General features: G+C 36.9%; 1 protein-coding gene across 2 annotated transcripts in view; it reads right to left on the bottom strand.

The window, feature by feature from the left end:
- ADCY2 (adenylate cyclase 2) overlaps window positions 1-25,611 on the bottom strand; it is a 207,527-nt gene that overhangs the window by 105,059 nt on the left and 76,857 nt on the right. For both annotated transcript variants that reach the window (XM_066185951.1, XM_066185962.1), the window contains exon 4: window positions 2,058-2,207. In XM_066185951.1, the coding sequence (XP_066042048.1) occupies window positions 2,058-2,207 (150 nt within the window). The remainder of the gene's footprint in view (window positions 1-2,057; window positions 2,208-25,611) is intronic.

Below are 25,611 nucleotides of genomic sequence, written 5' to 3'. Positions count from 1 at the left end.
TGCAAACAAAGACTTGTGTTAATGCTGGGGAAAAAAAACCAGCCACCCTATAAAATTAATCCTCATTTTACCTTTTCATATTTAAATATCTAATGTTGCTAAGTGTGATAATATGGAGGTACACGTCTTCATTTTTTGGATGGAAAAACCTTGACAGGAGATAAGGGACATACCTTAAGGGGTTGGGGGATAAAGGCCAAAGAAATCTATCGAAGAAGATTTGAAGATTTAATGACCTCTTTTTGAGTTCACTGGAGGTTGAAAAGACCACTGACTTCCACAGAATACTTGACTTTTGTTCAATAAGACATTGACCCATATGTTACTAATCCAGTCCTGCAGTACACTACTTAGGGCTGTGTAGATGTCTTAACTAATTTAATAAATTTATTCCTATCAAAACATAAACATGACAACATACACTTAAATATATATATATTAAAAATATGTACAGTTTCCTTGATTATTCTGTAAGAACAAGAACATTTATCAGCAAAAGATGTTTTTTTTTCTTTTTTCCGTCTTGCTAGGCTACAGCATTTGTAAAACAGAAGTACTACAGACCCCAAAGAGGAAGTATCTGTCACAGAATCCCTGGTAGTTTTGCCTCTCTTCACTGTCAGGTTCTCAGCCACTTCTGCAAGGCTTTCAGAACTGACAGTACACCAAAACTACTCATTTATGTCTTTCCATAGAAACTAGTAACATTTATCAAAATAATACACATATGCAGAAAACATCAGCTAGAACCATGTCTACTGTAAGTACTGTTTTCTTACAAAAAGCATCCTTCCTCCTTTGAATTCAGTGTCCAGTAACACAACCTGCCTGCTTCTTGCAGACAAACCAATGTGTTTCCTATGCTTGCAGGGAAAAGCAACCAACAGTAGAAACCTCGGCCCTTACAACTGAGCTCAAAGTCCACCCATTCCCTGCACACAGCTGTGGAGGCAGAGGTGCAAACATAAGTGACTGCCCTTACAAACCTCTCCTGCAAGAGCACTTTATGCAAATTTTGCATCTAATCATCAAAATTTGCTTTTACTGTAAACTGTTCTCCTTAAGATTACTTGAAATGTTTTGTAGCAACTTCAGCCAGTATGCAACCCAAGTGTGCCCAGCAGAATAAGGACAGCACTCTGAACACACAACCTATTAAAGTGCTGGTGTGGAGTCTCCATTTGCTTTTTTTAAGAAAAAAGTGTTGGTGATGGATCTCAAAAACCTTAATTTAAAACGGCTACAGGCATTTGTAAGACAGACATGACAATTAAGGTCAGCTGGGACACACAAGGTGCACACCAGCACTCTTTGTGACCACAGACACCTGCCAGCGAAGACACTATTCTCTGATCCTTAACAGTTCATAGACGTTCGAGTCTTGGTGACCTTCAAAGCAAAATGCACCTATCTTCTTTACTACTTGATGAACTGATTTGTATTTCAAATTCTCTTAAATGAAGCACCTATCTGTCAGAATGATAGGCACTGTACAGAACTTACAAAGCAAAAAGGAACTATATAAAGCAATCAGAGAATTCTTTTATTCAACTGCTGCAATGAATGACAGTATCATTATACAATTTCCCTAGATCCTCTTAACAAACCTGACCTCTAGAACTATATCACATGATTCATCAGTGTTGTGGATTCAAATATTTTTCAAAACCAATAATATCTTCCTGCAGTGAGATTTGCAGCACTGGTCTCAGGTACAAAGAACTGAAGATTCCCAAAAGCACACACGTACATCTCACAGCTCATTCCATGAGGACAACAAAAGAGACAGTGTGAAAACAGGATCTATACAGCATTTTAAACTTTCTTTATCATAAAATATTTTTGCAGAAAAAGTGAGAAAAAACCCATAATTTGACAACTGCAACACTTTCCTATAGTCAGACGGAAATTGTGCACAACCACGTTCAAAAGACTGCATATTTCATGAAGTTTAAGTTATTCAGTGTGTTTCCCCATTAACAGGCTGGGTTACATAGTGACAATAGGGGGACAGTGTGAAAACAGAAAAGCAGATCCAGACATAGGTATTACTTTACCTGTTGCCTCTTCTCAAATTCCAGCTTGATACGGGATTTGATGCAGTTGCACGTGTCCTGATAGGTCTGCTGTAGCGCGAGCTCCATGAGATGCTTGTGGTACGCTCCTGCCAAGTTCCCGCAGATAAAAATTATTACATTTGCCAATATCTAGGGGGATTAAAAAACAAACAAAAAAAAGTGTCAGGGAATTTATATTAATATATTAACAGAAATTATTCCTGGCTTGCAATGAAAGATTGCTGCAGTCATATATTTTGCTTTTGTTTGCTTCTAGCCAAGGTTAAGCTTTCAAAAAGCCTTTAAAATTAGTAGCAACATCCCAAGCAATAACAGAATCACAGAATCAGTTAGGTTGGATACTGTTTTAATTTAGGATTAAACAGGAATGAAAATTGACAACACTTTTGCCTACTCAATGAGGTACACATTTTCTGAAAAAAGAATTTCAGCTCATGTTAGAGCTCATTGCTGAGTATTAATTAGGTGGGATCATCACCTACTCATGTAAAACAATAGCTAGGGCTCCTAACAGCAATATTGGAAGCCATGTTATTGCTATGCTCTTTTAGCAATGTTTTCTTTTGTGGTGCCATATGATTAAGGGGTGAAAAGTTTCATCTACACGCATCAAAAGCCTGACCTGCATTTTACCTCAGCCAGATCCAAAGCTAACCATCAGTCAGCTATAAATAGTGACGATAAGAAGTGTTTAAGGAGCAAAATCTGACAGCTGTCTACTAGAATATATTTTTCCTTACTACCAAAAAATTAGATTTGCCTAAAACACAGAACTCAACAGGATTTAAGATTTTGGGGGTCACACTTGGAGCATTAGATGCCCTCTGCAAGCAACAACCCACAAATATGAGAAATAAGTTTGCTTAAAAAATCAAGGCCTTTTTTGCACTTGACCTTTGAAAAGGACACAATATTGTGTGGTGATGCTAATACTTTTAACTGTAGCCAGCTTATTGCTGCAAATAAAAGAAACGCATTTATCCATTCTAGCTCGCTCAGAGCAAAAGAAACACAGCAAAGTAATGAAGCCAATTCCTAATTCAATAATAAAAGTAATAATAAAGATAATATTAAATTGAACTTGAGATACAGCTGGAGTCTGCTCAGATCAGGTCTCTATTGTCTCTACTTGTAAGGCCCTAGTGTATCATACACCCTGGATTACAAGCACCACATGATGTCGTAGTACTCGTGGTGTGGAGGAAAAGGGGGAAGAAAGGAGGCAAAAATTTTGTTAACGCTCCTCAGCTAATCTAATAATGATGTTTATGATAGATCTCCCTGGTGATCATTCATGGGTTGGTTTTGGGGTACCTATGTATCAGGCAATCTCCTGTGAATTGCTAGTAGTGAAAGAGACAGATCAGAAAAAAGTCCAACAGTGTCCTACGGTGGTGCAGAGAAAAAAGATATATTGTCCTATTAACAGAAATCCATCTCCTTGTGGAACACATTTTATTCACAAAAAAAACTCCCATGAAGTTTTAATGTTTCTTTATCAAATGGAAACTTTAAAATGCAAGATTTAAATACATGCTTTTATTTCCCTCGCAAGTTTTAACATCATTACATGCAATACTTGTTCCTCCATCTGTGACATTTCTGACATCTCACCTTTCATGGCTCCAAAAAGCTAAAAGCAGGAGCTATTCACCTTTACTGAAAAAATGATCGATGTTTTCAATTTGGTAGAACTTTTCTTTCTTTCCCTAAAACTTTAAGATCATGGCATTATAATGTTTCTAAAAGCAACACCTGAGTTCTTAAATTTTTCTAAAATAGATAAATCTAAAATGGATAAATCTAAAAACAATGAGAAAAATCTACATATTTCACTTTCACTGAAGAACTTCTGTTATGAAGTAGAGGAATAAGAAATAGTTTAAATTAAGCATTGCACAACAGCCAATAATTTAAAAAAACCCCACGAACATATGAGATTGTGGTGTACAGTAAAACATTTGAAATATTTTTTATTAAAATATATATTTTTTTTGTAAATCACAATTGCTCGATTCTGCTTTGGTATCAGGAGACATGGATTGGTGAACAGAGATCTTGTGTGATTGCCAACTGGCAATCATTGCTGGGTTTTAAAATGAAATTACGAAGTAGGAAGAAATGCCTGAAAAGACTGCTGGGCATAGAAAATGCTGAGGTATGTAGTAGGAAAGTTTAGTAACGAAATTGAACTGAAATCAACAGTGTGCTGACATAATCTCTATGTAGATGTCACTGTTGAAAGGCTGCACACACACTTACTAAATGCATTGTCCAGCTTCATAAAGTTATAGATCATTTAAAGTAAAACTTCAGGAATATAATCAATCAAAATTTAAAAAAATATACTGTAACGGGTAGATGGAGGAGTAAATTATGAGTATCATCTTCACAGTCATAGAAAAACAAATTACAGTTTTATGACTGAACTAGTTGAAGTGAGAAAATAGATGGAAACAAGTGACTGACAGGCAAGGAAGCTAATTAACCAGGCTTTTCAGATACTCAATGGGGTAATTCAGCCCACATGAAGCTCTTGAGATGGCTTCCAGTACCTGAATTAAGCTGTTCGAAGACAGTGCAAGATATCTCAGCCACTGCCATGCTTAGTGTGGACCTACCAAGTAAATGTGCAAGTGAATATGAAGGTAGAAACTGTGTTTAAAACACCCTTAATTCTTTAGGCAAGCATGAAGTTCACTCAGAAATGTGTCACAAAGGGATTTAAAAAAAAAAAGTCAAGAAATGGATTAGCTGGTTTTACACTTTTTTTTTTTTTTGGCCTGTATTTATTCTGGCTTGAGTGAATAATTCTGCTATTGAGAAAAATGCATCCTGCCAATAGAGTGTTCAATAGAAAGTGCAATTAACACTACTAAACAAAATAAGCAACATTATATCTCTCCTCTTCAAAGTCTGCATTTTCGTCTGAATTGTGGCCCAGTTTCAACATATGACCTGGGCATGAGTTCCATCCCAGATTTGGTCTAAAGTCTAATAGGCATTCTCCCAGAAGAGACAGGTTCAAAGTTTTCCGCAGTCCGAAAAAAATTAACTGAGCTTCCCTCTTCTTAAGCAAGTACTCTAATCAATATGCAATCATACAAAAGGTTTCTTCTGTTCAGGCACTTCCTCTGAGAAGATGCCATGCTGTGAATCCTACCTGTACCAAAGCACTTGGAATAAAATCCTGAATCAGACCAATCTTCTGCCTTGTCATTTCTCTAGGGTAGAACTTTGCAGTGTCTTTTCCCCCTTTTTTTCTTTCCTCCTCATCCCTGCCTCCCCCCAGCCCTAGATGTGTATTAGATAATAAAGGCGGCCATGGTGGATCTTCTGATAAAAATTCTTCATGTTTCTGTGATGGCTCTGATAACTGTGCAGATAAAACTAGCTGAGAACCTCAGTAGAGAATTCAGGAATTGATAACATGGTTAGGGATTTCTCCCAGGAGGACAAGCCTGAGCTGTGGAAAAGAGTGTAAATAATGATGGTAACTCAACAGCAAAAAAAGATCAGGGTGACCTCAAAGACGGTATTGCATGAACTTGGTTCACACCCTTTACAAACAGGCACTGTAAGACCAAAACCCACAATATACATAAATTCTACTAAGCTCCCACCCAATTCACCATATGGAAACACTGAACAACTCTGCAGAAGTTCTCATCTCTCTGTACAGTCAGAGTGGAGAGAGAGGCAAATCTATCTCACGGGCCATCTGCATCCCTTCAGATATATCCATTAACTATACACTGTGCTGAAGTTTCTATTTTATCAAGGAATAAATTCCGTGTCTACAGAAAGTGATCTAAATATAAGTCAAAAATCAGCACAAGGAGCACCAACATACCACCAGGAAGTATCTCTAATCACTTAAGGAACATAATCAAGGCTGTCGTCTCCTCAGTCTCTCCTGACCTACAGAAAACTCTGCATGCTTCCAGGCAACGGGGAAATTTTACATTAAAGCTCAGGTATTTTTCAGTATCAGTGAATATCAAGTAATCAGATGTCTAGTGCTGCACTATCAAAATAGACTGTATTTAAAAGCAAATGAAGACAAAGTTAAGTAGCTATGACTAATTTCTCAAGGGGGTACTACAGTTCACTGAGTTGCTCAAAAAAATATAGTGCATCATTTACCCACAAAGGTATATGCACACAAAGAAGTACCATGCCATACAAAAGTAGAAGAATTATATTACACACTGCTGATTCAGATTGCAGCATAAATAATTTGTTTAAAGTCTTAGAAACTCCTGTTCAAATACTGAAGATAAAAATTACAATTCTCCATAGATTTTCCCTGCATTGAAAGCTTTCAGTTTATGAGTTACTTTGCCATATTTCTTTCCTCTTAGATATTTTACATATCCTTCCCGAATAATTGCATGAACAAAATTTTTAAAAACAACAACAAAACCAACACAAACTATTAACAATTTTTTCAATAGTTAAATTTCACTTTTCTTCTGGATAAGAAAACTCGGGACATGAAAGCTGAGGGGTGGGCAAAATTTGCTATCATATATGATGTCTGCATGGAAATTAATGTGAGAAAAAAGAATTCTTATGTCATTGCCAAACTTCAAATTCTTTAGCTCTGCATAGATGAATTGTTTCCCCCTTCATCTGATCTTTCATGTGATGGTTTGTGGCATGACTAGCCAAGTTATGAAACAAGTCTGTGCTACCTGGGACACTGTAGAGCTTTAGACTCAGAGATAATTCAGCTGAAAACAATGGGGTAAATGCTGGGTAGAACTGAAAAGCAGCATTTTAGAAGGAAATACTTAGCCACCATGTAAATAAGTTATTCACTTGGTCACCATGCACTATGCCCAATACCATTATTTTAAGTAGATGTATTCAGAAGGTTCTCCAGCTGTTCCATGCAAATCTCTTCACATGGAGCTCTGGCCAGTCGTGCAATGTTGTGTTTTTCTTCTTTCAGATTTCCAGACCTATAGAAGTCCAACATTTCAATACATTTCAGTGCCAACAACATTTGTAGCTATGTCAGAGCTCACAAATAGGATGGCAAATTTGAAAATGGGAGACATTTTGCCATATGGCAACCTCTGTTTCAAAAACAAGGAGCTTTAGGAAGGAGCAAAATTACAGGGCAAAAGTTTTTGTAGCTGGACTAAAACTAGTGATCATGTGGTGCCTGATCTACCAGCAGCTGTTACAGAAAGTAACACCTGGCCTTTTCCTGTACTTAGTGAGACCACTAAGTTGAGGTCTTTATTATGAAAGCTCCTGTGATTCATGAATAAATGTAGCAATCTCTTAGATTTCTATTTCTGTTTTAGCAATGATGGTAAAAGTTCATGAATTCAAGTAATTCAGGTACAGAACATGACTGGCTGAAGGACAGAGAGATTATGGGCAACTGCACACTTCCTCACAAATTTGAAGTCAAAAATCAATTTCTTTAATCATTGCAAAATTATTTTAATAGTCTAAAAGGTCAAAGACATTTAAATCCTTCAATACTTATGAAGGCCACAATAAGAACACACTACAGATGAAGCGAACAGGAAGACCCAGTACCTATCCAGATCCTTTGTCTATATCAAGGCGAATGTCAAATGCTTTACAGCAAGATAAGTAGAAAGAAAAAGCTGCAATTTTGCAAGAAATAACTCAATTAAAAGAAAAACCACAAACTAACCAAAAAAAACTTCAACCTAAGACTTCTCAAAATAACTGAGAAGCAGCAAAAAATAAAGATTTGAATTATTTAGTATCCCAGACAGTTCCATATTTTCAGTGCTAAAACAATTTGGTAAGGAGTCCCTTCGTGGAAGGGGATTTGATGTAATTTTACGAACCAGGAAGTTGTGATGTTGTCTTCTAATCGGTATGTGTAATTCCCTGTAGCTTTTGCAATCAGAGCATTGATGACAGCAGCAGGATATTCCTTTTTTTGTAATATCTATATTCTTTGATGTGATTTTCTTTTTATCATTATTACAGATTGAGCTTTCTTATAGCTCTAAGCTGTTCTATAGAACGACTGGATTTATTTCCTTCAGCTCTGGACATACACGGACTCTATCTATATGCCAGTGTTGATAAAAACAGACCATAAACTCTAAGCTCTTTAATCAAACCCAGGAAAAATAAACTAGAAACTAGAATCAGAGTTATGGTACCTTTAGATTACTTCTGTGTAATACATATAATCAATATCATTTGCTCTAATTAATGACTTTTTTTTTTTTCCTTTTGCCGGAGGGGAACTCGTGCGCTCTTCAGTGAGAAAGAATCAGGCAGCCACTGCACTTTCCTGCCTGCCTACAGAGAGGTCTTTTGTGTTTACATGTAGATCTGGGATAATTTTATTTCTTTACTACTAAAATTGATCCTCAAATATTCTCTCAAAAAGACTGAGATTAAATTTTAGGTTCTGGAACTCATGTAGGGGTGAGTATTAGTGTGCTATCAGGGGAAAAAAAAAAAGACTATAAAATTAAAACAATTTAAAATAAATAAATAAAATCTATTGAGCAATATATCAATTTTTGGCATGTTACAGAAATAACACTATGTCTGATCTTAAAATTCCTTCAGTCTTTTCCAATAAATCTGGTTTACACTCAAAAAAAAAAAAATCCCAAAATAACAATCTCTAATATAAGTACATTTACAGGACCAGAAATATGCTTCCAAGTTCAGTGCATATCAGTAGATTTCCCCCTACTTGCCCTGGTCAGAAGTACAACTAGGCTATCTCTCCTGCACTGTCTAGCAGCTTTCATGAAGTTTATTTCTTATTATTAACTACCAGACTTACTGAAATGTCTTCATATATCTCTAAACATCTCCCCTTTTGGCAAATTTTACAGAAATTAATCAACAGGTTCAAAAGCTACCAGGAGAAGGAAACACAAACAGATAAATGAACTGATAATCACATATGTGCTCATTATACATGTACTGATATGCCTAACCTTCAAAAACTTAACACTGATTTCAGATTCCTCCCTAATTGCTATAGTTTATACTGTATGTAACTACACTGCATATTAATATGCGACATACTCTCAGTTAACAATATATATGGAAATTAAAACCAATGGACAGTGTAGAATTACACGGATAAATTATAATAGGAATATGTACTCAGTGTAATTTTTCTATTGCATTTTAAACAGCTGGTAATAAATATGTGCTTTAGTCTATTTGATAAAAATTTTGAAATTGTATTTTTTATGATCTCTATATGAAACTCTGATTTATGTAAGCATGCTTTTTGCAGGTAACATTTTTGTCTATCAGTGTTCACAATGATCTATCTGATAAGCTTTTTCATTGGATATACTTAAGAATTTTTTCTTCTTATCTGATGACTATGACAAACTTTAATCAAGCTCATTCTTCATAATTTGGCAGTCTGTGCTAGGAACCAGTGGTCTTTGGCTATATAGTTCACAGAGAATGGTGTGGAGCAGAAGGGAGGATAATGGTAGTGGTGTATAAGTGAGGAAAGTGATGACCTACAGTGTTGGAGTAAATGGATTCCACAATGTCCTCAAAGTTGGAGTTATTAATTATGACAATCTTACAAGTGTTTGTAATTTTTTTTTAAAGAACTTGGTTACCATTTTGAAATATGTCGAGATCTCTAATCAGTATTTCAGTCAATTCTTAATTGGAAGTCATCTAAATTTGCTCTCAGGAAACCTGAAAGTTCTGTTTTCTGATGTCAGGCAAATACTGTCAAGAGTAAGCAAGGTGGGGCAAAGAAAGTACTAAAATTGGGTTACATTCAGGGAGGAATGAAGAAAATATTAAAACTTCTTCATGTTGTTGGTGCCAATTCATTCCATCTGTACATAAACCACATCATTTCTCTCTCCTTCATACCTCAAAACTGTCAAGAAGTCATTTGTCAGGTCAGACTTTCTATTCCAAAGCCCTAGTGTGAAGCATCTTGGACACTTTGAAACAGTTTTTTCTAAATCACGTGGTTTGTGGGAATATATTCCGAGCAACACCTTAAAAGTTAGCACAGTACCTCCAATTCATAGAACAGAATCACAGTCATAGGACCCTTATGGTTGAGAAAGACCTCCAAGATCATCAAGTCCAAACATTCACCCAGCACCACCATGCTCATCATTAAATTCTGTCCCTAAGTGCCACATATTTTTTGAACACTTCCAGGAATGATGTTTCCACAGCTTCCCTGGGCAGCCTGTTCCAGTGCCTGACCACCCTTACAGCAAAGCTGTTTTTCCTAGGATCCAGTTAAAACCACCCCCTGGCACAATTTGATGCCATTCCCTCTTGTTTGTTCCTTGGGAGAAGAGACTCACAGCCACCTGTTTAAAACTTCCTTTCAGGTAATTGTATAAAGTGAGGAGGTCTCCCCTGAGCCTCCTTTTCTCCACTGTTTTCTTTTCATACCAGCATTAGTGACAACCCCCACAGAGCAGCATATACACTACAGGCACCTAAAACACTACACAGCATTGTTAGGAATAGTCTATTACTCTCAAACTAGCTGAGAGCAATGATTAAGCAAATGGAGGTACTTGTCCAGCCAAGAGAAATTTTCCATCGCTCCAGACTTGCTCTTTTACTCCTATCTTCTGTTCCTTGTCTTTTAAAGAACTACTTATCCATGCACAGATCTTCCCTCACAGTTCACTGAAAAGGTTTGGGCAAAAGGACTCCTTCAAAGGCATAGAGCTATCAATGAAATCAGCCTCATCTACCTGTTTGTTGATGCCTTCAATCAGATTACCTTTTGCTCCGTTCAAACAGAATGTGTTTATCTCATTCTCTATTCTTACAGCTTTTTTTGCCTCATGAAGACACTTGAGTTTACGGATCTAAAGTCTCCCTGACCCTCTCTAGAACCCTTTTAACGTTTATTTTCACATTTTTCATCTTACAGTCAGCAGGAACTTGGACCTATTTCAGACCAACCTATACATGCCCCCCTTCACCCATCCCTCCAAGAGGATTTTAATGTGACACTTTCTTCAGTTTCTTCTTCACTGAACAGGCATTCAGAAATTGTTTCCCTGTGATAGCCTTGTCCTCCCTGAGTATTTTTACAACCTGGGATGTCAAATGTCCTTACAAACTCTCTGAAGGTCCTTTTGTTACTCAAGTGCTGAAACAAGGACCCAGCATGCAGGGAAGGGGAGATTGGTTATGGTTAACTGCCATAGCTCCAGTTGTTATCTTAAACAAATTACATACTTTTAGGTGTATATTCTTCAGACTCCTATCCGACCAATGTAACTGCATACAAAGGCATTTTGCAACACTTTAAAAAACACTTGCACAGATGAAATGTTTTCACTTTGGCTAATTAACTTTAGTGGTGCAAATAGATTCCAAAATTGCTGATAAAGCATGCTAATTAGCAGAATGAATAGCAGGAAAAAATTGCAACTACAACAGGCACAATCACAAGGTAGATTGAGATAGCTCCATAAGGTATTTTATAGCTAGACTACTGTGTATCCAAGGCAAAAGTTATTTTAGCTGAATTACAATTTTAAACTGCTTATGATTATGTAATATTCAAAGTAAAAATTTTATTTCCTTACTATCATTTTATTGCTCATATTTTAATTTACTCTTTCCTGTGTTCAAAACATTCTCTAGAGGTTTTTGCTTTGTGAATGAACCTACAAATTTTGTGCACCATACAAGAAACAGCTTTTATGTTATAAGTGCATGGAGGGAAGATTAAATGCTGAATGACAAAGCTTTCCCTTCCAAAGACTGTATTTCAAAAATCAAATGGGTTTAATACTGTGAACATGAAAACAAACAGAAGGCATTAAACTGGCAATAATGTCATTTATAGGATAACCTTACCTAATCCCTACACCTCTGCCTGACTACCAGATTTTGCATTTAATACACTTGTCACAAATTTCTTTAAAGTTTGTATATTACATTTCTACATATTGTAGAAACAAAAAGCTGCAAATCTATTATTGAAATATATCATGATGCTTTGCAAAAACTGAAAGGCTTTCCTATATACAAAGAGAAGTTACTAAAAATTTGAAGGAAAGAATACAATTTCCAGATGATTGCAGTTATATTTTATTTATTAATTTCTGACTGGAATATCATTGGAACACTATGGATAAATTAGAAATAGTCACATGAAAATCTCTTTTTGCAAATTCTGATGCACACGTAGCAACAAAAATAAAAAAAAACAATTTCCCTTCTCTAACATTTTTAGTCTTCTGCCTGTCTTTATAAAAGATGCCTGTTTTGAACCTGGAATGTTTAAAGATAATCGGAAAATTACATCCTAAGTGCTCCTAAGCATCAATACGAGCAATGCAGAAAGTGCCTATGACTTGCAGGATTTTTTTCTGCATGGAATGACTATTTTTTATTCTCTGCAAGAAAAATAATCCTGTACAAAAAGAAAATTCCTATTTAAACCCCATCAGTTTCAGTTGCTAATACAAGTTATCTTTTACAGAAAGGTAAGTTTTACCCTGCAACCAACCTACCTTTTAATAGTACAGCCTGCCACTAGAAAGATTTGACAATACATCATGAAGATATGAAGTAGTACTACATGAAACAAGACCCAGGAGCAGTATTTCTCACATACCAACCCTTCTTAATCCGAGAAGGCTGCTGGAGCATCAACATATGGCAAAGTAATGTGCTAAGGAAAGCATGTCTCAGAACCACATTGAATTTACTTTGCTTTTCCATTATGTTATGTTTAAAACACTATTTCCCAAATCTGTAAATCCACATACGCACTAAGTTAACCTTTTTTCACTTAACATCTTAAATTCAAGTTGGTGAATTTCAGTGTATGGACATTACTCATGTTCACCTCTGGCACTCTGTAACACCCCTTGCTCTCTTTTACTAACCAGTCAAACATATTCATGTAAGCATTTCTCAGTTCCCTGCAATAGGCATTCATTATCTCTGCTTTGAATATCCCCATCAGATCAACAAATGCTGTTACCTTGTTATTCACCACCTTCTGCAGAGAAAGGTTTTCAATATACTTCTCTCTTTGAGGAAAAGACAAAATCACAGCTAGGAACACACAGTAATCCAATGGCTCTAAACCCAAAAACTGACTCCTTTCCTTCCCCACTCCCACTGCTCATTAGACATTTCTACGAGCCATGGGATGCTGAAGAACAATGCTGGCAAATCTAAGCTGCTCCAACTCTCACAATAAATTTCAGCACAACTTCATCACTCTGCACAGAACTCTTCTCCAACAGTTTTCTGAGACAGCCGGCAAACAAGAGGCTTCATGGAAAATAGCTGACTGTTACAGAAGACTTAAAAAACTGACAGGCAGGTCAGTCGCTGAATGGCCAGTTCGATGGACAACATCAGTAACTCTGGCTTTTGCAAAAGCACAAAGACGGGTTTGGCCCCTGCCATCAGGGCTTTTAGAAGCAGAATCATGAGAAAGAATATGATCATCAGCTCACAGGAGAACTCTTTAGGTGCTTGCCCCAAACCAAAATGATGGGAGCCCCATGCAGTAGTTACAGGACAGATAAAAAACACCCCAACACTTCATTTCTTAAAATGCCAAGTAAGGGACAAAATGAGTAATTGCTTCAAGAACACGACTGCAATGAGTAAGGGACTTTGCTTCCTCTAGCCAAGGATTAAAAATTCCTGTGTTGTATTAATGCTCTTTTATTCAGTTACTTTGCTTACATTTTTCAGTTGCTTGCTCAGAAGATTCTTTAATTTGCTGTTACATATACATTCAAAATTGTAACTTTCTTTAGTCTTCCTACATATTTCTTCATCTTCCTGCCCCTCTACTTCTTTGCACTGAATAGGTGGTGTAGATAGTGTCCATGGAGGTAACACTGAAATGGACAGTGAATTATTTCAAAGTAGTCCTTTGCAAGGCACTCTTCAGTAGAAGAAATGAGCAGCAATATTATGGCTATTAGAGACAGCTAGCTGGGCAGCACTGCAAAGAAAGTACAGAGGTACAAGCTGTGCATGAGGCCACCATTTTATCAAGGCAAATGCAGACCCAGTTGCAGAATAAGCCAGCAATTATTAGAAAATAAATCCATACTTTTCAGAATATAAATATTTTTTACTCTTGACCTGTTCCTACTCTGAAACAATGGTCATCAAAAGTACTGCATATGTTGACAAAGAAAACAGTTGTATGACTTTTTATTGGTGCTTTGTGAAGCTGCCAACATTTGCCAGTATGGCTGAGGGCAGGTGTATCCCCACTCCAGCTACCAGCATGTACAGACCTTTCTTAATTAGCACAGTGGTGAACATGCTTATTTCCTGCCAAGTGACAAAAAAACATTTGTAGACAACACACCAAGACAGTGCACTGCTACAGAGCCCCAGAGATTATTTCCTGGAAATGTATTCTTTCCCTCTAGCACAATCCTAATACTCCTCCTTTCATTCCATTCTGCACTGGGAAGTTTCAGAGTCCCGAATAATAAGAAACTGTCATTTAGTGCCTGAATTCATCCTAAAGAGAGAAGGTAATTAATAAAAATGAAGTGCACTCTATGTTAGCAAAGGTTTATCAGAGAAAGGGAGTTTTATTAGCTCTGAAACTGGTGAAGCATTCTGGGCCACTGTCTTACATTCAACACCACCAAAATCAGAAATTATCTATAAGGAATTAAGCAGTTCTCTCTTGTTAAGAAAAACTGGTGGAGTTTTTTCCAAAAGCTATCTGCCATTTCTACATCAAAAACTGCCTTTTGATTTGTATTCTCTCCATGTTTGCACATCACAGAATCCAGATCATCTTTTCTAAGTCAGCATGCCTGGAGATGGCCTCAAGATGCAAAAGATTCCGCACACTATTTTTCTCATTAGTTTTTTAAAGACCTCAGCAGAGATCCGGTTGACAGTCCAATTCAAGGACATGATGGGATGCAACCACAAGAGCTGAGAGAGCCTGCTGGTATCATTACAAGGTCACTCTTGAGTGTCTTTAAAAGCTCATGGGGACCAGGGTAGGTTCTTGAGTTCTGTAAGAAAGAAAATGTCACCCCTGTCTTCAAGGAAGGTAACAACAACTTGATCCCTGGAAAGGTAATAGTGTAAATCCTCCTAGAAGCCATTTCCAACCCCATAAAGGACAAGAACACCTTCTTAGCCAGCACAGAGTTATGAAGGAGAAATCACACCTGAACAACATTCATGTGATGAAATGACCAGTTTTGTGGCTGAGGAGGGAGTAGTTGATGTGACAGGGCTTTAAGCACACTCAAGAACCCTAGCAGCCCTCAGCAGCCACACCTGGGGCTTCTACTGACATCCCCAGCGAGCTGTACACAAGCACAGCCCGGGGCTTTAGCTCCTTGCCTGTGCTGTGCTGGAGGAATGCTGGTCTCCAGTTACACTATGCCTGACCACAGACCACCCTGAGCTGCAGACTGACTTGACCTCAGCCCTGCCTTGTTTCTGTGAATGTGCCCATAAATGGCTGGATGTGATCCCGACCTATGCAGGGGCTTTCTGACTTGACCTTGCACCCATCTCCTTGCCATGATTTTGCCTTTTGTAGGTCTTGTCCCTTGGTTGAACCTGGTCACGGTCTCTGGGCTTGCCTTGCTCAAGTGCTGTGGGATCAGAGCAGTGACACCCTGGCCCTGTTGCTCTGTCCCTTATTTGCTTCCTTGCAAAGAGTTCTGAAAAGAAATGCCATTCAATTCAGTCAATTTTCACTAAAATAATATGATTCACCCAAGAACTTCAGTTCACTGCCTTCAATATTCTCAAGCAATTTCACTGGATTCAGGTACTGAAAACATAATAAGAGCTTTATAAACAAGCAGTGACAGGGAAGATTGAATTCATGAGATATGTTTCTATTTGCTACACATTAAAATAGCACACTAAGGCAGGAAGAGGACATAATGTCAATGTATTCTAGTCTCTTTCCATAGTGGAGATCCATCAATAGGAACATTCTGGTCAATTAACACAACAAGTTCCATCCATGTTTTATCGAAGTATCTTCTATTTGCAGAATAAAAATGCATTGAAGCATTTATAGTTTTTAAAAAACATAATTTCCAGGTACTGTAATTACACACTAGCAACGTTTCAAGTGGATTAATGCTGAAGAGTTGCATCTATATAATCATTTCTAGAACTCATCAATGTCTCCAAACTTGGGCTTCAATCATTGCTTTCATACATGCTTCTATGAATAACAAGTTATATTTGTGCACCAGCTTGCAGAATAAATTATTTTACTATACCAAAATATAATCATAACTATCAGATTTAGCATATATGTGCAAAACAGTTTTCATTGTATACCCATATATTAGTGAAAATACAAAAGTTCATGAACTGTCACATGAAGTACTAATAAGTTCATCTTTTAAACTGCACACATGATATAATATTGGGAACCTAAACAAAATGCAGTTTTGACTAATATCAGTGCTAACTCCTGGGAAAGTTGATTTTTTTTCTTCACTTTCAGATTTATTTCCCTAAGAAGACAAAATTACAAAATATGTCAAAACCTTTTTTGGTTTTTTTTTTAAGTGACACAAAATGACTGATACAGTCATCAAATCTTTGACCAATTTCCATATAACTTATGGTGTGTTTGCAACCAAGAGAGATAATGCTACTATATATAAAAATATATTTAGGCTTTAAATTGCTACATTTAAATTTTCCCAATGCAGCATTTTTACATTTGGGAAAACAAATGACCCATTTAATATCAGAAAAGATAAAATTCTAAAACTATGAAAAATATCCACGTAATGTACCTATACCTATCTAATCCTAAATATTTTTTAATGATCAAACAGTTAACACTGCTGTGAAAAAAACCCTACAATACTAAGAAGCAACTCACATATAAAGTAGTAATTGATGAATAATGGTTGCTTCATCTTAATCAAAACACATCCTGCTTAAAAAGCATTATTTTATTAGTTTGGTAAAAGCTTAAACAAAACATCATTTTAGCAAATAATGAGCTGCACTGCCATACACTAAAAGGCAAACACTACAAATCATTTACACAGCCTGCAACTAATGTGCATGACTGAGAGACACTGGTGTATTACAAATTGTACTATACGTCCTTCCAAGGTGGATCTGTGTGGCAGACAGCTTACCACAAAACTGCAAGACCAAAACCCAAAGTGTAAAGCCTCAGGGAATGAATTTCTGTGAGCAAGGACACCAAACTCAACGGTAAAGCACTGGTCGTTTATCACTGCCAGCACACTACAGCATTAGGTGTCCCAGAAACCCTTCTCAAATTAAATCTCATGCTCCAGTACAGATCACTCTCAATCCTCTTACCACTTGCCTACCCTTAATTCTGTCAGATGTTCTTTGTGATGTAACAAAAAACGTGCTGTGATGCTGCCATCCTCTCTGGGACAGACCTGTAGCTGCACACCATGGTCATACAGTTCTGTTTTGAGATTAACTACTGAGGTGTACAAAACACTCTTAGGGAAGAATTCCTTCAGGATCATGAGTGAAGTTTACCCTGAATCCCACTTCTGCCATACTGGAAACTCTTCAAGTTAGAAACTGTTTGATATAGCTCATAGCAGTGAACCAAAAATGTTGCTTTTACAAAGTGCAACATGACCATACTTCAAGTATTACACACAGTAGTGATCTACTCCTTTCAAAAGGGGTGGAACAAGATAAAAAATGTGTGGAGAGAAGAGCCTGGAAAAAGGATAGTACTGTCCTTAACATTCTTCCAGCCAGTGTGGTTGGTGAGCAGGCTGCCCTTCAGCTGGAGCAAGCTGTCCCAACAGTGCCAGTCTAATGAAAATGTACGCGTCCAATGGATCAACCAGTTTCCACTGAAGTATAGTTGCACATTTGGCTTTCTATCAGATTCATGCCACATGCTGCCAAAACTGTGCCAAGCAACAAGCGAAATTCAAAATCAGCCTCTGTATTTTTTATTCATCTAACCTACCAAAAGGAGCAATCTGATGCAGTGGTTCTGCATCGTGTGCTAGGAATGTAACAAACTGAAATGCTACAAAGGAAAATGCTTTTTCCCTGGGTTTTCCTGTATTTAAAGCTCAAAAACATCTTTTATAGAGTAATGGAAAGTGCTACAAAATACTACAGATTTAATTTTGCCGTGTTTTTAATACCTGAAAGCTCATAATTTTTTAAGTGTTTATACACAGAACTTTTTGTTTTCAGGCAGAGTAATTGTCTGCTTAATGGATGTAGAACCGTGGTAGTAAAACCACACTTGAACTACACATAGACATCATGCAGTCACTTCTCCCATGCAGATGGCTTCAGCTTTGTGTCTCCTTCCCACCCTAAAAAAGAAATTTTTAGACTTTGGAAAGTAAATCAGGATTAAAAATCTGTTTGTTTACAAACAGCATCAAAGTTGTACTGTTATTAAACAAAATATCTTTATGTTTTGCTTTCTTTACAGATAACCCAGGCAACCAATAGGAAAAAATAAGGGATTTTAAGCAGGTTTTACAGGGAGCTATTGGACTAGCTGGGTTCCAAGAGCAGTTTTAGCAGATTATGGGCACGGAAATGACACTAGCTGGTGTTTGTGATTGGCTTGCACCTACTAAATAGCAGATGAGAGGGGGCCAAAATCTATCTATCGATTTTAAATATCAATACTCAAACTTAGCTGAAAAGAAAGTAAGTGCTTCCATGCTTTTAAATACTGCAGGTTTTACTAGCACTTTTCAACATTTCTTGCTTGTTGAACAATATATGTGTTCAATAAATGATTAAATGAATGGCACTTAAAGTAAGATTTTTTTTTAAACAAATACCACATCGATCAAAGAACAATCAAAGAGTTGTCAGGAATTAAGCTAGTAAGACACAAAAACAGAATTAGAACAGTTCATTAATATATTTAATGACTATGCACTAAAAGCAAATTAAAAGTTACTTTAAAAGCATCTCAAGAAAGATCTAGCTGGATTTAACAAACTTTTATTCAGCAGTCTATTCTTTCATAAATTCTTCAGAGGCTTGCCTACTATTATATATTGTAGGCAATATTAATCTGATATTTAAATAATTCTCTACCAGTCTTTCAACACTAATTTAGTATTTAATACAGAACTCATCACAAGCAACATGCTTAGAGTCAGTTTGAATATGCTCAAGGGATAAATCTAAAAAATCACCAGTAGCCAACTGCAACAAAATTAGTAATAACAAACTACCTCACGAGCCAAGAAATTATAATTTCATATGCTAAAAAAGATATAAAAATGAACAAGATATAGCACAATAATTGGAAATACACTGAAAATTTCTAATATGGATGAAGGACAAAATTAATCTCCTACCCCAACTAGAGACTAGTGTCAGATGGATAATTAAGGACAGAAGTACAAAGGGAATACAAAGATTACTGCCAAGTAACAGAAGATAGTAAAACAAAAAAAATGTTAGAAATTTTGATGAATTATCTTGCAGTAGAAGAAAATGTATAAAATTTTAAAATACAGAAATTGTTATATTCACTCTATTAACTTCTATATAACTCATACTTGTAGAAATATTCAAAGCAAATCAACTGCCTAAAGACTCACATTAAAATATGGTGCTGACCAAGATGGTTATAAAACCACCAATATTGTCATGAACATGTCTAAGAATATCCCTCACAGTTATAGACAAGGCTGCAAGGTGAATCCTGGGTTCTAAACATCTCCCAAAATTAATACTTACTGGCACATAAATTATTTTTATGCTCCCCACATTTGGTATTTTCTGCTTGTTTTAATAGCTTGATATTTGAAATATCAAAAACATTATATCCCACCCTCCATTAAACAATCTCTCTTCTTCACAATCCTTGTTTTTCAAAGAAAATTAATGATACATCCACAACAAGAAAAGTTGAACAAAAGTAGCAGATTACAGAGCTGCTGGCCATCTTGCTCTGAAGACTGTGATGGGATGCAGTGGTGCCTGCTGGCAGGTACTCCTTTCCTGGGGAAAGGAGTAGGAGAAGGTGGTGGCCCTCAAGGACACTACCCTTGCCTCTGCTGCATTCCCCTCTCTTCTGTGAGCCCTAGGCAGCCTGCCCCTCATCCCATGCCAAAGTGGGTCCCCAGGCAAGGAAGAAATTTTGAGGCTGCACAGAAGAGCATGTAATACAGGAGCTGCAGGGAAGGGGGAGAAAAAAAAGAACAACTCCAAAAGGGAGAGTAGGTGGAAAATGACTAAGTTTAATGTGCTGTATTTTGGATGAGACATGCATGTTACTGCTGTTAAAAATAAACAAACAAATTAAATACTCCAGATTTGCCTCCCATCTAGCATGTTTATGGTAGTTACAGGAACTTCTATCATATCATGAGAAATGTTTCCATAACTGAGGAAATTTAAATCACGTTTGAATAAAGATGTTTTGGAAACAAGTTAACTGCATGTCTTTTACTTGCCTGTGCTGTGCTCAGTTGCTGGCTTTCTGAGGAACTACTGCAGCAAGGGACTATGAAAATAGCGTGTGACGTTAGCTGAGCTAGGGTGATTTGGTCTTTAATTAAGGTCAGCATGACCTCGGTCATGGCAAACATCTCCCAGCCTTAACGATGACGGGAAAGTCCATTCACAAGTTAGAATCAAATTTCCTCTATGCTAAAAGACACAAATCAATCTGGATTTTAAAGATGCAGGTGTAGCAGCCTCAGAGGGGATACAGAAAGGCTCTTTAAAAGCTCTGTGACAGACGAGCAGAAAACAGATTTTGCTTTTCTTCTTTTTGTGTTCCTTCCAGAGGTTGTCAAAGGCAATCACCATCAACACTAACTGCATGGGGAGAGAGCCAAAAACCTTGATGAGAATTGTCAGGTGAGGGACATAATATTGATCTCAGAAACACTGTGGCACCAGACGATCCTTGCAGCTCCTTCTGGCCTCGTAATCTACCCATTAGTCTTTACTTCTGCTTGAGCAGCACACTTTAGACCCTAAGGTACTTTCTAGCTCTGGACAAGTTAAGGTTATAATGATTTCCAGGGTCATGCTGAAGATACAACATACTTCATGTTTCAGGTGCAAAGTAATTAAATTCTCCACAGTGCAGGTGGAGACAACAAACAAAATTACAATAAGGAAACCCATTAAGTTATGTTGAATTTTTTAAAACTTTAAGAAAGCGAGATGATTTTTTTTTTATGTATCATATGAAAGATCCTAAAATACATAATGATATTCATCAGATCTGTTCAGAATAGGCAAGAATATGGCCAAATACAAGATGTTATTTTCTACTCCAGCTCTCAGTTTTTCCTTTGCATTAATTGTCCTCATGCTACAAACGTAACATAGGATGTTTGAGGTCAGACTGTATGACCCCACACATTAAAATCAGCATTTAACCAGTAAGGAAATGGAATTAATGGAGGCATACAGCATAAAGATGACACTTCAAAATACTTTGAATAAATCAACAGAACTTCAAGAGACGAAGCCAGAGAGACACAGGTCAGCTCTTCTGAATCCCAAAGCAATGTACCGTGGCACGTTGGCACTGATGAAATGTTAACACTGCTCTACCTTTGGAAAACACAGAATTTAAAAGTAGTTATGTAACTGAATATAGCTTTGTATTTATTTTCTTTTTCATCCAGCTCAACAAACTTCATAGAAGTAGAGGAGAATTAATTTCTGGTAAATGTCTTTGAATCTGATTCTCTACAACGCTATAGGAAAAAAGGAAAACAAAACTACCCAAAACAGTATTAATCATATTTGCTGTTCTGTTTCCCAGAGCTTGCTTATATAACAGTGTTGGAGACTTAACAACTTTAAAAAAATAAATCGTTAGTTTTCCATGTACACTGTGGTTTAGCACTATCCCTTACCACAGCTTTCTTCACCACCCTAAAACACCGTAAACAGCAGCAAAAGAAAACTGAACCTTGACAGTCTCAATCCATCTAGGAGGTACATACACGACTCGCTTGCCCAAGCCTATTCTGCCCCTCTCAGAGGCAGCACTGTGTTCACATGGTCTGTGATTTAAGCTACGAGTAGTCCAGCTTGACGGCCCATTGCTGACATCATGACAAAGTACAAGAACTGGATGAAGAAACAGAATTTGTGGAAATAAGGCTTCTATACTTGGGTTCAGACTTATTAAAATGTCCTGTGATATTCAGATGTGTTTAATTCCAGCTGGACTCACTGAACTAAAATGGAAGGTACTAGGACACAAGCACAATCAAAAAACCTCACTAACCACAGCTGAAACACAACAGTGTTGTTCAGAGACTTTGATTTGCAGTTAAAAAATATACGTGTAAAAGAGGAGAAAATTTATATATTATCTATATTATGTACATTAGATTTATATAATTTTGCATGTTATATATGCAGGCACTAATATTGTCAAGACATCATATAATGCAAAGCATTTTATCACTGCTAAAATGCTGAATACCACAGAACATACCGTGAACTTTCCCTGAAAAATACTGGAATTAACTCATTTCCAAAATAGGATCATTTCTGCAATCCTGAGTTCAAGAAAATATGTATGAGTTTCAAGCCCATCCACACTGTAGTTCTACTTCGATCTATGTCTTGGATGCTTGTTAAGGGAAGATTTTAATATCTGAAACATAACACTCCTTTGAGACAGTGCTTATTGCTCTTTTGTGAACTGACTTTGTCAAGATGAGGCACAACATCCATAATGCATTCTGAAAATTTTCTTAGCAGCAGCTACACAATTATCACTGCCCTCTTTTGGCATCCAGTTAATGAGACAGTAACTGCATTATCATTCAGCTACACTGCAATTTTAATTTTTTTAAAAATTCATTTCTATTTATATGTCCTTTTGGTGAATACATGTTTTTTAAAAAGGAATAGAGTTACTTAGAAAAAAAAGAAATATCAAATTTTTCCTCCTGGTCTAGGAAGGATTCTTTGCCTTTAAGTACAGATTTTCATTTCCCACATCCCTAGTAATACGAATATAGAAGCTTTTTTGTTTGTTTGTTAATATTCAGCTTCAGAACTCTTAAATCAGAATGGTTAAAAAAAATAATGATAATAATCCAATAAGCAACAGCCCTGCAGAAACAAACCTATCTGCTCAGGTTTTAGCATAATACAGTATAATCAGAACCACTATTTTCTCCTTTAGAATTATTTTTAGTACAAGCAGACCTCAACATTTTAGCTTCTGACATGAAAAGCGAACATATTTATTTCTCTTACTTCACCCTAATTAATGCATAACAGTTCTTCTGAACCTCCCTCACAAACTACAGAATCATGTGCATTTTGTTAAGCAAAATGTTCTTAGTCTTCGCCTCAAGATTGCATGGGTCAGGTCACAGATTTTTCATTTCCTTCACTCGAAACATTTCAGCTACTTCGTGCTTGCCTTGAGCATCAGGCTAGTCATTTTTTCCTCTTTATTCAGGGTCATCAAAATTTACAATGACCTACTTCCTTACTAAACAAGCATGTTATGAAGTATTAATGGATTTTCTGTCTAATAAGACTGTGCTTTCATACTGTGTAAGAGAAAACTTTCAGATCAGAGAAAAGCAATAAGGAAGATCAAAGGTATGGAATGGCTTCTAAACAAGCAAAGAAATAATTTTCAATTCTGCAGCCTGGGAAAGAAATGATAGAGGAGGTGTGACAGAGGTTTATAAGATCACAAATGATCTGGAAAGGGTGAACTGACCTCAACTGTTCAGTCTTTCCCAATGTAGGAATTTGGGGGATGCAAACAGATGACAGGTTTAAAACAAGCAAAAGATGGTTCTTCTTACAACACAGGTAAGCTGATGAACTGTCTGTTACAGGAAGCTGTTAAAAAGGATGAACTATACCGAAGGATTAAAAAAATCCCACAAAAATTAATTTTTTTAAAAGGCCCAGCTAGGTTAGAAGAAAAAGCAAAAAACAGGTTTGTAAGAAAGAATAAGTAAAAAATAAGAAAAAAATGGATTTAACACCAAGGTGTGAGGGAAGTAGAAAGAAGACATAAATCTTGAGAGAAAACTTCCAGCAATTTACAAGGAGAAATTTGAATTTTGAAAGCTAAAATAAAACAGCAGACTTCACAGAATCACTGAAGGGATTGGAAGGGACCACAATGGATCGTCTGACCCAAACTCATTGTTTAAGCAGGGTCATCCTAGACCACATGGCACAGGATTGTGTCCAGATGGTTCTTGAATATCTCCAGACTTCAGACTTCTGCTAATTCATAATCAATTCTAACCAAAGGGTGCCGCTTTCAGAGCTATCAACATGATGGCAAACAGTCCTAGATTTCAGGAAGATTTATTTTTCTTTCCATAGTGCAAAAGAAGCCAATTTAACTGCACACACCTCAACTACAAAAGAGCATTGCAGACACAGAGGAGCATCACCTTGAAGCAATTAAGTCCAACTCTTGCCCTGCGTCTTAGCTCCTCAGTTCTCTGAGATATCTCATTATGCTTCATATCAAATCATCCAAACTGAGAATGAGAATCTCAGCACCACTACCTTCCTTGTGCTGTTTTCACAAACTAAATAACAGCTAATATAAATTCCTGACAAAATATAAGGAACTGTGGCAGATATTTCAGGGATGGAAAGAGCATTCATTACTTTAAACCCCTTTTCACAAGCTATATTCAATCTTTCTCAAAAAATTAAAACCACCTTTCTGGCTTGACTCTAACACTCTGAGCTCACCTCTGCTCTGTATCCTTACATTTCTTTCAGTGACATTGAAGAGGAAAAAAATGTGCTCCACTACCTGAATGCTCAATGTCTCTCTAGGGACAACATTGTCTGCTTAGGCAGTTTGCATCAGAAAATCTTTCCCTTCTCTCCACGCCCCCAGAGCAACTGCCTGCAGCAATCCTTCACTACCAGGTATCATATCAGTTCAGTAATTATGGAGCAGCATTTCCACACTTATTCTTCTTTAACTCTGATACTATTGTGATTACCTGGAATCCTGACACTGATCAGCAAATGTCTAGTACAAAATCAACTTGTCATGCAGTAATGCACACACCTGCAACTCCCAGAAGGAGATATGAAAGTTTAATGTTTTCTCAAGATGACCATGGCTTATGGATTCAGAGTTTACCACATTCCAAGTGTGAATATGATGGGAAGGGATGCCCCGAGGAGAAACTGTCCCTATGTTATTTGCTGTAAAAGATATTAAAGTAAATCTTCAAGTTCACCAAGAAAACCACTTCCTAGACAAAAGTCATAATGCTGTTTTTATGAACATATGGAATTCTATTTGAAAATATGTGGCTCTGGTTTTTGTTGGAGGTTGCTGACTCTGGTAGCCTGACAGAGGCAAAACTGCTGCAGCACCACATCTCCACATCCATCCAGTTGTGAGACATACATACATACATACAATGCATTTATACACATATCAATGGCCAACCACACCGATCAACACAGACCGAAAAAACACAAGATCAGTGTAGCACTTGGGAAACACAAGCTGCACCAACATCCTGGTCCTGCTCCCCTCTCTGGCTGACCA

The sequence above is a fragment of the Chamaea fasciata genome, unplaced genomic scaffold (genome assembly GCF_029207755.1).
Source record: "Chamaea fasciata isolate MVZ Bird 193981 ecotype frontalis unplaced genomic scaffold, bChaFas1.0.hap1 SCAF_1, whole genome shotgun sequence".
Taxonomy (NCBI): Eukaryota; Metazoa; Chordata; class Aves; order Passeriformes; family Sylviidae; genus Chamaea; species Chamaea fasciata.
The sequence above is the reverse complement of the archived record's forward strand: the minus strand, read 5'-3'. Positions and strand labels throughout refer to the sequence as shown.